Source organism: Pyxicephalus adspersus, chromosome 10, assembly GCF_032062135.1.
Source record: "Pyxicephalus adspersus chromosome 10, UCB_Pads_2.0, whole genome shotgun sequence".
Lineage (NCBI taxonomy): Eukaryota > Metazoa > Chordata > Amphibia > Anura > Pyxicephalidae > Pyxicephalus > Pyxicephalus adspersus.
The window spans coordinates 6,364,262-6,378,132 of NC_092867.1; the positions used below are offsets into that span (position 1 = coordinate 6,364,262).

At 41.6% G+C, this 13,871-nt stretch overlaps 2 protein-coding genes across 3 annotated transcripts in view; both read left to right on the forward strand.

The window, feature by feature from the left end:
- AICDA (activation induced cytidine deaminase) overlaps window positions 1–6,519 on the forward strand; it is an 8,289-nt gene extending 1,770 nt beyond the window's left edge. The window contains exons 2-4 of one of the 2 annotated variants that reach the window (XM_072424166.1): window positions 2,938–3,359; window positions 3,542–3,657; window positions 5,041–6,519. In XM_072424166.1, the coding sequence (XP_072280267.1) occupies window positions 3,059–3,359; window positions 3,542–3,657; window positions 5,041–5,094 (471 nt within the window). In that variant the 5' untranslated portion in view covers window positions 2,938–3,058 and the 3' untranslated portion in view covers window positions 5,095–6,519. Of the gene's footprint in view, window positions 1–2,090; window positions 3,360–3,541; window positions 3,658–5,040 lie in introns of those variants that run through there. The other variant, XM_072424164.1, reaches the window with a different exon arrangement.
- Window positions 6,520–9,828: 3,309 nt separating this feature from the next.
- LOC140339443 (nucleoplasmin-like protein NO29) lies at window positions 9,829–13,871 on the forward strand. The gene is made up of 5 exons (XM_072424163.1): window positions 9,829–9,966; window positions 10,457–10,542; window positions 11,249–11,368; window positions 11,624–11,717; window positions 12,583–13,871. Exons 1-5 carry the CDS (start codon window positions 9,900–9,902, stop codon window positions 12,717–12,719), a joined length of 504 nt encoding a protein of 167 aa, XP_072280264.1. The 5' UTR covers window positions 9,829–9,899; the 3' UTR covers window positions 12,720–13,871.

The following is a 13,871-nucleotide window of genomic DNA, read 5'->3' on the forward strand; positions in this document are numbered from 1 at the left end:
TTTTTTTATCAATTTGATTTAAGTTCCATAAAATATCATTAGGGCCATACATATGCATTATATGAATGGCACAACTTTTTGAATTAAAGCAAAACCCTTATAGTTCTTATTTTGTTTTTATTTTTTATGTATATCAATTTAAAATATTTTTTTTTACTTTTTATTCTGTTTACACATCTTTGTGTTCAAGTAAATATTTCATTCATGGTTTAAAAAGCATTTTTGGGTTTGTAAAAAGAATTGCAAAGCTTTAGCTATCTCCTTTTAAACCATCTGTCTCTTATTGAAGCCCTGTCGGAACAAGTAGTAAGAGGGGGAAAGGACCATACAGTCAGGAATCATTTAGTGTAAATTACAGCATTTTGCACTCTGCAAGCAGTAGGATTTTTAAAACAGAATGGTTAGTAATATACAGGAAAACATGTAAGAAAGTCAGCAGTAGCGCCACCTACTGGCTGCGATAAATTTAGACTACTCATATGTAATGCCAAAAATAAATGAAAAAAAAAAATTAAATACTGTATTTTTTTACACCTGAGCAAATTAAAAAAAAAAAGTAAAAATATATAGCATGAGATATCGTTCATTTCATGGTTTATGAATGCATATTTGTAGATAAACTATTAAGCGTGACATGTCAGTTCCCCAAGGGAACCCAGTCAATGTTCTGTGGTGTAGCAGATGTTATACTGGAAATGTTACATCATGATTTAATTTCCTCCCAGTAAAAGGTTTGTTAGTAAAGAATTCTCCATTGCTCGTCTGAGTTTTGTATGGAGTTGTTTATGTCATTCTGAAACAAGTTTCTATCTGTGCTTTAATGCAGCAGAGGGGGGTAAATTACTAGACAGAGGGGCCCTAGGTGTGGCTCCTGATATCATCAAAGGGCCGGGCATGATAGCTGGGGTATGTGAAGGAAGAAGATAAATTACTAGATAAAGGGGTCCTAAGTGCGGCTCCTAATATCTCCAAAGGGTCACATGTAATAGCCGGGGTATGTAATGGGGGCAGATAAATTACTAGATAAAGGGGTGCTAAATGTGGCTCCTGATATCCCCAAAGGGCCACACATAATAACTAGGGTATTAAATGCTGCAAAAGATAGAAAGGGGTCTTCAGAGATATTATAGAGATGGTTGAAGGCTGCACAGGTGGATGCTGGGACAGGTGATGTCCCTTCTGCAATCAACATTCTTACCTGCCTGATTGCTTGCTCGCTGTCAAAATCGCTGAACTTCCCCTGAGCTTGCTGGGACTGAATTAATCTCTGCATGTAAGTCATCTCGGCCTGGCCAATCAAGATGGTTCACACGGAAGAGAAGAAGGAAGAAGATGGCAGCATGGAATGTGGACAGGTAAGTATAGGAGGGTTTAATTTTTTGCTTTAAACTTTTTATTGGTACCTCAAGATTTTTTAAATTTTCCTGTACATATATATATATATATATTTATATATATTAATAACATAACGCAATTAATATTATTAGTTATTAAAATCATCAGTAGACCTCTTTTTGACACGTTTCAGAGATTTTGATATGCTTCTTCAGGAGGTAAGAAGCACATATGTATATATGTCAATAAATACACAGGGTTTGTGGAGGAACGGCTTCAATGGCACATGAAAAGCACAGAACGGCCATCCTACAAAGCAAACATTTACTCAGTCATCCCCCAATGTATACATATTGGAAGATGACTATCATATGGATGGAAATGATTTTTCTTAGTATCTTTACACTTGAGGAATCAATTTCTAAGCAAGGGATCTATGTACTTAATACAGGGATGACTATGTAATCAACTTAAACTCAGCAAATTTTTTTGGGAGACAATATGCTGGAATTTGATAGCCATGTCTTAATACACCCTGATTTTCATTGTATGTATGTGTATATATATATATATATATATATATATATATATATATATATATATATATAGAGAGAGAGAGAGAGAGTTTTCTTACCCTGAAGAGGTCAATCAAAGTTTGTGAAACGCATTGAGAAAAGGTCGCAACCTTCAAAAACACAGGCCGATTATAGGACTGTAAGATTAATGCATAATTCATGCAATAAACTTTAAAACTCAGAAAATCTTCATTGCAGAAAGAAACAGGTGATGTTCCTTCTGCAATAAAACAAACTTACCTGTCTGTTTCCTGCCTGGACATGCCGGGTACCCTGTCATCCCCCGGGGCTTTCGGGATGATTGAACTCCCCACGCATACATATGTGGGGGTAAGCTATCTTGACCAGGCCAATTCATATGGCTGAAGATCCAACTCCATGCAGAAGGTTGGGTGAAGATTGCGCCTCCAACGCTGGAGCAAGGACAGCTGCCTTCAATTTGAAAACAATGATCAAGCAGGTAAGGTATTTTAATGCCTGTTCCTTCCAGAATAAAGGACCTGCCTGGTCACAATTTTTTAGTTTGTAGATTTTATTCTGCTTTAAATTTCCAGTACGTTGATACATATGATGGACGTAAATTGATCCATTCCTGTAACATGCTTCCTCTTCCTGCCAAGGCTTACCCTACGACCAAAGGTTTATGGACCATCACACCCACCTTAAAGGCCAAGGATTTGTGGACATCCCTCCAAAACATTGAGTTCAGGTTCTTACAATGTTGTTGTTGATGCTAAACCACACAAATAGGCAACTGTGAGCCTCCAACCTTGAGGTGATGGATTGGTTTTTTGTTTCATCATGATGGTGCCCCTGTGTCCAAAGCCAGCTCCATACCCTTTAATAGAATTCTCATTTGATAAAGATGGCAGGTGGTGTGACTTTGCTTTATGGGATTAGGCCTGTGGTTTTTGTTCCTAGGCGGGACTTTAAAGAACTTTGGGTTGATGGACGTCAATTATACCAACTTTGTATCTGTAAAATAATGTAAATTCAATGTAATTGATTTTTTCACCTTTTCCTCCAGCCTTCTCCTGAAGCGTAACAAGTTTCTATACCATTACAAAAATCTACGTTGGGCACGAGGCCGCCATGAGACCTATCTGTGCTACATAGTCAAAAGGCGTTACAGCTCTGTGTCCACCGCCATGGATTTTGGCTTCCTGCGCAATCGAAGCGGCTGCCATGCAGAGATCCTCTTCTTGCGCTATTTGGCAATCTGGCTGGGCCACGACCCCAACAGGATGTTCAGAGTCACCTGGTTCAGTTCATGGAGCCCGTGCTGCGACTGTGCCCGACGCACTGCCAACTTCTTATTAAACCATCCCAATCTGAGTCTGCGCATCTTCTCGGCAAGACTTTACTTTTGTGAGGACCATAATGCCGAGCCAGAAGGGCTGCGTAAGCTGAAGCAGGCAGGGGTGCGACTGGCGGTCATGAGCTATAAAGGTAATGGCGTGGGTAAAAGTTACTGAACAATAGATTTGGCCCATTGGACTTGGTACTTTATGTATATTTTCTAATCATAAATGAAAAAAGCAATACAAAGTCTATCTATGACACACACAAATTTGTTTGGGTTTCTAAACCTAGCTTTGCCTGGTATTGGTAAATGTTTTTTTCTTTAACAGATTATTTCTATTGCTGGAACACTTTCGTAGAGAACCGGGAGCGGAGATTTGAGGCTTGGGATGGACTGCATGAGAACTTCATCCGATTGTCTAGAAAACTGAGGCGTATTCTAGAGGTATGTGTGGGCATGTTGCCGAAACTTGGAAATAATGATATTGTATTCGACCATGGGCCAATCTGGAATTGAACACAAAGGGTCCGATTTAATAAAGCTCTCCAAGGTTGGAGAAGATACACTTTTATCAGTGAAGCTGGGTGATCTACCAAATCTGGAATGGATCTGGTTTAGGGTTCAGAACATTTGCTAACAAATAGAAGAAATCCCTTCCACCCAGCTTCACTAATGAAAGTGTATCCTCTCCAGCTTTGGAGAGATAGATAGATAGATAGATAGATAGATATGGGATAGATAGATATGGGATAGATAGATAGATAGATAGATAGATAGATAGATAGATAGATAGATAGATATGGGATAGATAGATATAGATAGATAGATAGATAGATAGATAGATAGATAGATAGATAGATAGATAGATGATAGATAGATAGATAGATAGATAGATAGATAGATAGATAGATAGATAGATGCCCCTATAACTATGGCTTCCTTCCGTTGGGGTCATGATTTTCAGGTGGATTCTTCATTGGGCCATGGAATTTTTCCATACAATTCCAAGGAAATGCAAAACTTGCTTGATGCAAGTCGAAAGGAAGCCAATTGTGAGTCAAATGCACCTGCCAATGAATTCTAAATGACCTTAGAAGCTTCACAAGCTAACCAAACTGGAGTCATCAACACAAATTCAAAGGCCATTTGCAAAGGCCCTAATGGAGCCCCATATAGCCGTAAAATCACAAAAGGTGTTCCAACATATTCAGATCACTAACATGTGGACAATGTAAGTTTTTTTGCAAAGTACATGAAAATACTGTCATGAGTCAATCAAACTCTACAACTGCATGGTCAACTCATTGACCATCTTCACTCTAAAGATCAGAGATTCCCAACTAGGGTTCCTCAAGAGGTTGCTAGAGGTTCCTTGAGGAATGAGCAATGTGTACCTCTCAGGTCGGATTAAGTGACAGCAATGATTTTTTGGCTTTCTGTATTGGTGGCATCTTTCCCATTGACCACTATGCTAATATACTGTGAGCTGTGGATATAATACTTATGGAAGGGGCTTCCTGAAGAATTGAAAGTAATTTCAAGGGGTTCCCCCAAGTTAAAAAGGCCAAGAAACACGTCTATAGATATTTCACATGTCTAAACTCAGTCCATTAATTTAGAATAGCTTGATTACATGTTGAAGTAGGCCAACTGCAAGATTTATGTACATACCAATGATCTCGGAATGATCTGAGAACAATCCCAAACTGATAATATCTACACAAGTTCAAGGTCTTTGAATACAATCCTTTATTGTAAAGAATTTATCATTTGGGAATTATTTTCTGTTCTTGTTTTGCTCAATTTGTGTTACATTTGTATTCGCAGCCCCCCTATGATATGGAAGATCTACATCAAGCCTTTGACCTCCTAGGACTGTAGGAAAGTGGCGATCACTGAGAATTTTTCCGATTAGAAACAGAACACTTTACCACAAACACTGCAAGGTGCAAACCTACAGCAAATCAGGGAGAAAGTATCAGAAGTGGAAATGACTCTGCGCATATGGCTGGACCACCATGATGCCTTCTTCTCCCATATGTCTTATCTTAACCCAGGAGGATCAGTGTGGGGAGGAAATGTATATTACTGTATAGTCAACCAGCTTTCTTACTTCCCATTTTTTTACATCTCCTAATATTTGTAAGGTGCAGAGTTCATGGGTGTCCTTAAAGTCCAAGCTAGTAAGCAGGACCATATGTTGGGTACATCTCCCAGGGATTCCATTTAGTTTACAGTCTTAATTTTTTTTCCATCCTCAAAAAATTGGAGTTAGAGGCTACCATGGCTAATGTCCCCTGGCTGCCATAGTGAACCAGCACCTAAAATAGCTTTTGACCTACAGCAGCCATAAGTTCTCATTGCATGCGTGTTCTCACAGCCATAAACTGGTATGTTCAGAGGGATGTCTTTTAGTTTGGCACTCTACATAGCAAACAGAACCTTCACTCTTCCCAATCCCATCCCTTTCGTTATAATTCACATACATTAGGAGCAGCTCCAGTGTGAATTTGCTGAAATCGGACTTCTAATTATACTTCAGTCTGGAACTACCTGATCTACACCCAACCCTACCTGGAAGGCTGGTGACATCACGCATGGAGGGAAAGGAGGCATCAGTGTTAAACCCATGCATTTTTTTTAGCTGGATGGGAATAAACTGTAGACGGATGGCACCCCCTATATTGTGACCCAGCTCTACAGTAACCAGCTCAGCCCAGCTAAAAGAGTCCGGGGAGAACACTGGGCCATTGCCAAGTTATGTGAACCATTAATTTTAGTAGATCTGCTTGGAGCTAGTTTGAGACAAAATACAATGATACACCAACTGCATGTTGTAACTCATAACAGTCCAAGATAAATATTCTGGCAGACTTGTTGCCCAAAGATTTATTTGAAAATGGGATGGAAACCTGGGATGACATTGGAGCAAGAAGTAAAAAAAAAAAAATCTCCTCCATGCCTTGTAAATGAATGCATGGAAGCATGAACACATCTCGAAGCAATCCACTTCTCCCTGAAAACACATAACAAATGCTGTGACATGGCTGCGTTGGGCTTCCGGACATCCATGTGCTCACAGCCTTAGGCTGAATTCACACCTTTGCATAGGAATAACACACATTAACATATATCATGTCTTGGCACAATAGCATTATCAGATTTGTCCTCTTCATATTCTTTTTCTGGTCTTTACTCACCCCTACAAGTTGCTTCTGTATATAATTAGTTTTCACAATATTTGATCTCATTTTATGTTTTCTGCTGTACAGAGTTTTTATAAATAAACGAATATCATTCTTTAAATCTTGTGTCTTCTACTTGATTTTATTTACATGCTCTGCCTGGCCAAAAAACAAAGTTCTCACTCCTGTGGGGGCAGTGTTATGATCTGGGGTGCCTGTGGGGGCAGTGTTATGATCTGGGGTGCCTGTGGGGGCAGTGTTATGATCTGGGGTGCCTGTGGGGGCAGTGTTATGATTTGAGGTTCTGTGGGGGCAGTGTTAGGATCTGGGGTGCCTGTGGGGGCAGTGTTATGATCTGGGGTGCCTATGGGGGCAGTGTTATGATGCGGATGGGCCCAAAATATGAGGTCAGCTGACTCCCTGAATATACGGAATGACCAGGTTCTTCCACTCATGGATTTTTTTTTTCCCCGATCACACTGACATATTCCAAGATTTTTTGGGCTAAGAATGTGACAGGGGGTTCAGGGAGCTGGGACATCATTGTCACACATGGTTTGTCCAGACCTCAACCCCATGGAGAATCTTCAGGATGAGCTGGAGAAGACTTTACACAGCTCCGACTCCAATCATCAATACAGAATCTTAGCAAACAATAAATGCAATATTCTGTGTTATAACATGAGAATATCATAATTATGCCACGGCAAATGCATGCCGTAATCAAAGCTAAAGGTGGTCCAACAAAATAATATAGTGTGGCATAAAAGAATGGAGAATAAGAACTAAACTTCCCAGTAATCCTTGTACACACTCATCTCTCGTCTGGACTACTGTAACCTCCTCCTTTTCTGATATTCCACTAACCTGACTCTCTCCTCTACAATCTATTATGAATGCTGCAGCCAGACTTATTATTATTATTATTATTATTATATAGCACCAACATAATATGCAGCGCTGTACAAAGTCCATAGTCATGTCACTAGCTGTCCCTCTAAGGAGCTCACAATGTAATGTCCCTACCATAGTCATATGTCTATCACAGTATAAGGTCAGTTTTTTTGGGAGGAAGCCAATTAACCTAACTGCATGTTTTAGGAATGTGAGAGGAAACCCACACAAGCACAGGGAGAACATACAAACTCCATGCAGTCTGGCCAAGATTCAAACCTGGGACCCAGCACTGCAAAGGCCAAAGTGCTAACCACTGAGCCACCATCCTGCCTCTTATCCATCCTTCCTACCTACCTACCCCATACACAGCCTTCCCACCTACCTACCCCATACACAGCCTTGGGCAGGGTCCTCCCCTCCTCCTGTCTGTATCTGTCTGTCATTTGCAACCCTTTTTCATTGTATAGCGCTGCGTAATATGTTGGCGCTATATAAATCCTGTTTATTATGTTATGTAATATTATTATATATTATAATATATAATAATAATATTACTATAATAATATGATATATAAAATATAGTAATAATAATATTAAATAATATAATATATAATATTAATTTATAATATAATAATATAACAATAACTTATTTCAACTCTTACCCAAAGTCTATCTACAACTAAATGTCCACCGAGTCCAGACGTTGCCCAAACTTTAGCACAAATTCACTGCAGAATGAACATCATTGTCATCCTTTTACAAACCCAACCAATATTAAACCTTTTTTTCGGTTGGCACTTAGAAAACAGACTTCATATTTATCCTTGTATATTTTGCACGGAGTTGTACTTTAACCATTGGCCATTATACAGATGGTAGAAGGCTGCGGTTTGGCATTTTGGCACGGTAATGTGTAGCACAGGTGTCAGAGTCGTCCATGTATCAGCTTCTATTTGTGATCCCCACCTGTTCCCTACACACTCATTATCATCCCTCCAGATATGAGGAGTCACACCATAAACATCTGTACACAGCGGAGATTTTGAGTCATTCCTCCGAGATCTGCGATTGGTCTGCTTTGTTCTCATGTAATGTTCAGATTTCATATATTGTTATACACAAACATCTGTCACCAATAACATTCCTAGAATTGCACGTAATATGATTTCTAGTAATAAGGAAATGTAATACCTAACGCTGAGCTCCATGCACCCACCATGGCACCCCAAGAAGTCTTCCGACCGGTCATGTGCCGGCTCTCTTCCTGCTTGGCTCTTCCTCAATACCCCGGTGCAGGCTTTCACGGGGGAACATTTAATTTAATTTCAGCTTTTCATGGAACCCCTGATATATTTTCTATATCCACAGCTCACAATATATTGGCTTTGTAATCAGTGGGAAGAATTTAATTGCTGGCCATTGGGAAGAATGTCACCCTTACAGATCATTGGTGCCAGAACAGAGAGACACAAACTGCTCAAGGAACCCTTAGGAACCTGTGGAGGAACCCTGGTGATTTATGGTATTTGGAAGGAGCCGTGGCACCATGACCTTGCAAGCTTCCCTTAGTCTTTAGATTGTGGCATGGTTACCGCTTTCTCACGCCTGCAATACCCAAGTCTGCCTATAGGGAATGATGGTGCGTGGTGTCAGTGGGCCGTTCCTTATCAAACTTTCATTAAGCTCCTGAACCGAGGTTGGGTTGGCCAAGGTGCCAACCACCAGAATCCACCAGGGAAAGTCCATTACCCCCGTCCGTCTAGATTGAGTTTCTATTCCCCTTTCTTTGCTCTGTCCTTGTGACCGCTGGTGCTGAAGACGCTCCATTTTGCCCCTGTTAGCCTCACCCCTCCCAGCTACCATTAATGATGCTTTATGGCCCAATCAGGCCGCTCTCTTCCTCTTCCCCTGTGCCATCATGTTCTTTTTCTCTGCTACCTTTCACTGTGGATCTGCTTCCCCTTCCCTTTCCCCCATTGAATAGCCCCTCACCCATGGTTGCACCCCCTCCCTGTGATGCAGAAATGGTCTATGGGCCATCACACCCAGCCATGTTGGTCCTGATTTATTAAAGCTCTCCAAGACCGGAGCAGATAAACTATTATGGGAGAACCTGAGTGATCCAGCAAACCAGAAATGACTATTACTACAAAGAAGGGTAATGTAATGTGTAATCAAACCGACCTGAAGTATGCTTGTAAATAAAATAGTACATGCATTGCATTGCTACCATTTGGTATCCATACAATTCAGATGAATGGGAAACGCATGGAAGCACGGTGCAGGATCGCTGAAGGTAAGAAAATCCCAGGATCTGGCCCAGGACGGAAAACATTTGCTAACAAATAGCTAATACCTTTTAGGAAATGCATTCCAGGTTTGCTGGATCACCCAGCATGATTGATGAAAAAGTATCCACTTCCAGCCTTACAGAGCTTTAATAAATCAAGCCCATTGTGTTGAGTGGCGCCTGCAGTGCGCTATTCAGACAGCAGGTGGCGCTGTGGTAGCTATGTGAGTTTCCTGCGCTATCTCCTCCTCTTCCGGTCAGGGGCCGGTAGTCAGTGAAGGGAACCCACGTGTGTGAGGTGTGCGGTGTGCAGGATGAGCGCCTACTTGAACGAGGCTATGGATGATGGCCAGGACAGGCCGGTGGAGAGCTACGTGTTTGGTGAGTTCATAGCAGAGAGACTCAGATGGTGGTGCACTACAAAGCTCAGCATGGCCAGAAGATAGAGAGGCAAACCTTGGCGGGATGCAGGACTACAAGGATCAGCAGTGCTAGTAATCCGATGGAGGAGCTTCCAGTCTGCTATATGTCCACATGCTGAGCATCCACTGCCATATGGGAGAGCTGCCAGGGTGCTGTAGGACCACAAGGCCCAGCATGCCCATTAGAAGTCACGTGGTACTAGCTATAGGGCCACATGGCACAGCATGCCCTTTAGAATTCACATGATACCAGTTATAGGACTACAAGGCTCAGCATGTTCATTAGAGCTGGTCCCAAAGCCCAGCATGGCCATCAGTAGTCACATGGGACTGGCTATGGTGTAGCACAGGACTACAAGGCTCAGCATGCCCAATATTAGTCACATGGTACCAGCAATGGGGGTGATGTCAGTCTGCTATAACAATTTTTTTCTTTCTTTGTACAATAGGTTGCGAGTTGTCATCGAAGACCACACATTACACCTTCCAGGTAGACGATGAGGAGGACTGTGAACATAACCTGTCCTTGTGCTCCGTAAGTCCGCCATCTTTTTTATTGCTGCTTTCTGATTTGTAGAATTTCCACCCATAACATTGGCTGCTCTGATCATTTAATTGGTTATCATAGTGTGCCAATAAAAGCAGCTTCTTGTTACCGAGGTCCCAGCAATCAGCCAATGCAGAGGATCGGAGTCCAGGCTCCGCCTCCTTCAAATAATCTGCAGACCCCCTGTAGTGGCATGGGGGGAGGGGGTATTTAAGCTTCCGGTAGCATTGGTTTTTATTACAAATCAACCCAGCTTTCTCTATAACAGAGCATTGTGTGCATGCAGGAGCGCTGCAAGGTTCTTTATATTTGTAACTTCATGCCAATGCAAATTTTGCTGAATGGGTTGTGTTCAGTGCCGCACTGCTGTATTTGCACCTAGGGCCCAGGGAGGATGCTAAGAGGTGATGCCATGCAGTTTTTTTTTTTTTTTAAAGCTATGTGGGAAGAAATTGTAGGGAAGTGGCAGCCCCAGTATTGTGACCTAACTCATCAGTAGGATCCAAAAACAGCCGAGTGGTTGCCAAAAAATGCCGGGCGGTGTGCCCAGCTAAAAGGGGCCGGGGAAAACACTCGCATGTAAAAGCCCGCAGCCCTTTCTACTATTACCCTATGGCATTGGTGCACACCATCAGTACAGCTACAGTTCCTGTACATAGCAATAACGGTGACTCCTTCTATTTTTATTCCTCAGGTCAGCCTCGGGGAAGGAGTCCGAGATGAATACAATGTGGTGGAGGTGACGGCCCGCAATCATGCCAATGAAGACATCTCCGTGCCCATCGCCACACTAAAGCTGTCTTGCCAGACCATGGTAATTGTTATATCTATTGATTCCGGTAGCTAGTTAGAAGAACTGGGGTGATCCAGAAAAAAAGAATGTATTTCTTTGAAATCATTTGCTATTAGTTGGTTTGCTGGATCACCCAGGTTCACTCATGATAGTCTATCTTCTCCAGTCTTGTGGAGCGTTATTAAATCAAAGTATCTCCGGTAATTTGTTCATTTGGATGTGTAAACAGATTTCTGTTTCGGCATTCCTAGAATTTTTTTTTTATTGGCTCTTTAGGTAAATTTGGACAACTTTGTGATCCAGCCACCAGCGACGTTTCGCCTAAAGTCTGGCTCCGGACCGGTCCATCTGTCTGGTCAAGTGATTGTTGGTAAGGAAATGTTAACATACCTAGTGAAAGTATTTGAAGTGTTTCCAGTGTCTGATCTGCTGGATTACTATGATCGCCGGCTTCTGATTGGCTGCAGCCTGTATTATATTATACAGTTATAATATTAATAAATTATTCTATATTTACCTTGAAATAAGGATTAGTGAATCCAGAAAGGGGAACTTTTTTGTGTTGTCCCTGACCCTCTACGTTGGTGTCCCAAAAGTTCCTAAATCATTACAAATTTTCAGCTGAGCTACTTTTGTTACTGGCCAGACCTCTCTATATACTCATATATGGAAGTTGTGTGCAGAAAAAAAGTTTTATTATGGGCAGCATGGTGGCTCAGTGGTTAGCACTCTGGTCTTTGCGGCGCTGGGTCCCAGGTTCGAATTTCGGCCAGGACTCTATCCGCATGGAGTTTGGAGGTTCTCTCCCTGTTTGTGTGGGTTTCCTCCGGGTTCCTCATATATTCTAAAAACATGCCGTTAGCCTTATTGGCTTCCCCAAAATTGTCTTGTGACTGTATTATTGACATATGACTATGGTAGGGACATTAGATTGTGAGCTCCTTTGAGGGACAGCTAATGACATGACTGTGGACTTTGTGCAGCGCCGCGTAATATGATGGCGCTATATTAACACTACATTCCAGTGTTCTCTCCAGATAGATCTGACTTCAGTGAGGCCGTATGGAGGTGAGCTCAGGCCACCTTTGTGATTAAGGAGGCCCCTTGTCATTGTCTCAGATGGTGATAACTTTTGGAAACTACCTAAACCCCTTCCCTCCTTTCCCGAGCACCACCCTATGGAGAACAACAATCCATTAACTTACTTTACCTAACTCTTCTTTGTCCATTTGCAGTACCACCAGACATGGGTTCCGAAGAGGAGGAGGAGGATGAGGACGATGAGGATGAAATTGACTCCGATGAAGAAGATGAGGATGATGAAGAAGATTTGGCTCCCATAAAACCAGCCAACAAGAAAATGAGAAAATGATTTCCCCGGTCTCTGTATGACGACCTGCTCCGAGGTTGATTGAATAAGAGTAGAGCATGTTTACATCAAAATAATGAATGAGTGAACGCAGCAAAGCTTCACTTCAATCGTGTTTAAGGAAAACAAAAATTCTGGCACACGACTGGATATTCTTAGAAATGTGAACATTCTCCACTCAACCAATCCCATCGGGCTGGAGATGTTGTGTTATATATGTATTGTATGTGGATACAATGTGTAAAAAAAAATTACGCGTCATGACGTTTCAGTTATGTTTGGACAGTGGTGGCCTTCTACCATCTTCTACCTCTCTGGGACTTTGCCAGCAAAATCATACAAATTCCTGTTTATATTTCAGCGATTTTACCGCCATAATGCTGGCGTATGATTCGGCCCATCTGTGTTCTTCCATAACTGATTTACTAGTCATTGATGACTTTTAATACCGGTTTTCTCCCCAAAATGTTTTTTAAGCTGGCTGGGAAGAAGCTGTAGGTGGGCATATTGTAGGCTGTATTGTCACCCAACTTTTCAGTAACTATCCAAAAACAAGCCAGGTGGTTACCTGAAAAGTGCCGGGTGGTGCGCCCAGCTAAAAGAGACCGGGAGAACACTGTACACTTAAATCTATAGAGGGATCTGTAGGTATCACAGTGCCTTGTTTTGCATTGCCAAATGTATTTTTGTACTTGAACCTTGAATAGTTTTTTTTTTTACTGTTTACATATGTACAATATTTTAAGTCTTGTTGATAGGGTAGTGTGGTGATGAATTGACCTTTTTTTTTAGGAGAGATATAAATTACAGCTCCTGCAACGTGTTCTGGAAGTCCTGGAGCAACCTTGCCTTTACCTGTGCCATGATGGCCATAAGCATGGGTAGAAGGTTGCAGGTATTGGAAACGCTAATGCTCAGTTTATGTTGATTTAGCTTGAGGGTTGTAGCATAAGCAGCTACGTGGACAATAAAATCGTGATTCAGGGCAGTGACAGGGTCCTATAGCGGTTTCCTATTTTGTTGAGCTCTGTGCTGCTCCAATCACCTGCAGGAGCACGGAGTCTAATTTCAGGTAATGACCCCATCCTCTCTCTTTACACTTTGCTCACAATATTGAATTTTCACATTTATTAAGTTTAGCTCTGTATTTTCTAT

What these genes read in the sequence shown, in the direction of transcription:
- LOC140339443 (XM_072424163.1), top strand. Translation starts at nt 9,900, where the DNA reads ATGAGCGCCTACTTGAACGAGGCTATGGATGATGGCCAGGACAGGCCG. An exon ending in AGCTGTCTTGCCAGACCATG is followed by an intron (nt 11,369 to 11,623) that starts GTAATTGTTATA and finishes TTGGCTCTTTAG; the next exon opens with GTAAATTTGGACAACTTTGT. An exon ending in GTCTGGTCAAGTGATTGTTG is followed by an intron (nt 11,718 to 12,582) that starts GTAAGGAAATGT and finishes GTCCATTTGCAG; the next exon opens with TACCACCAGACATGGGTTCC.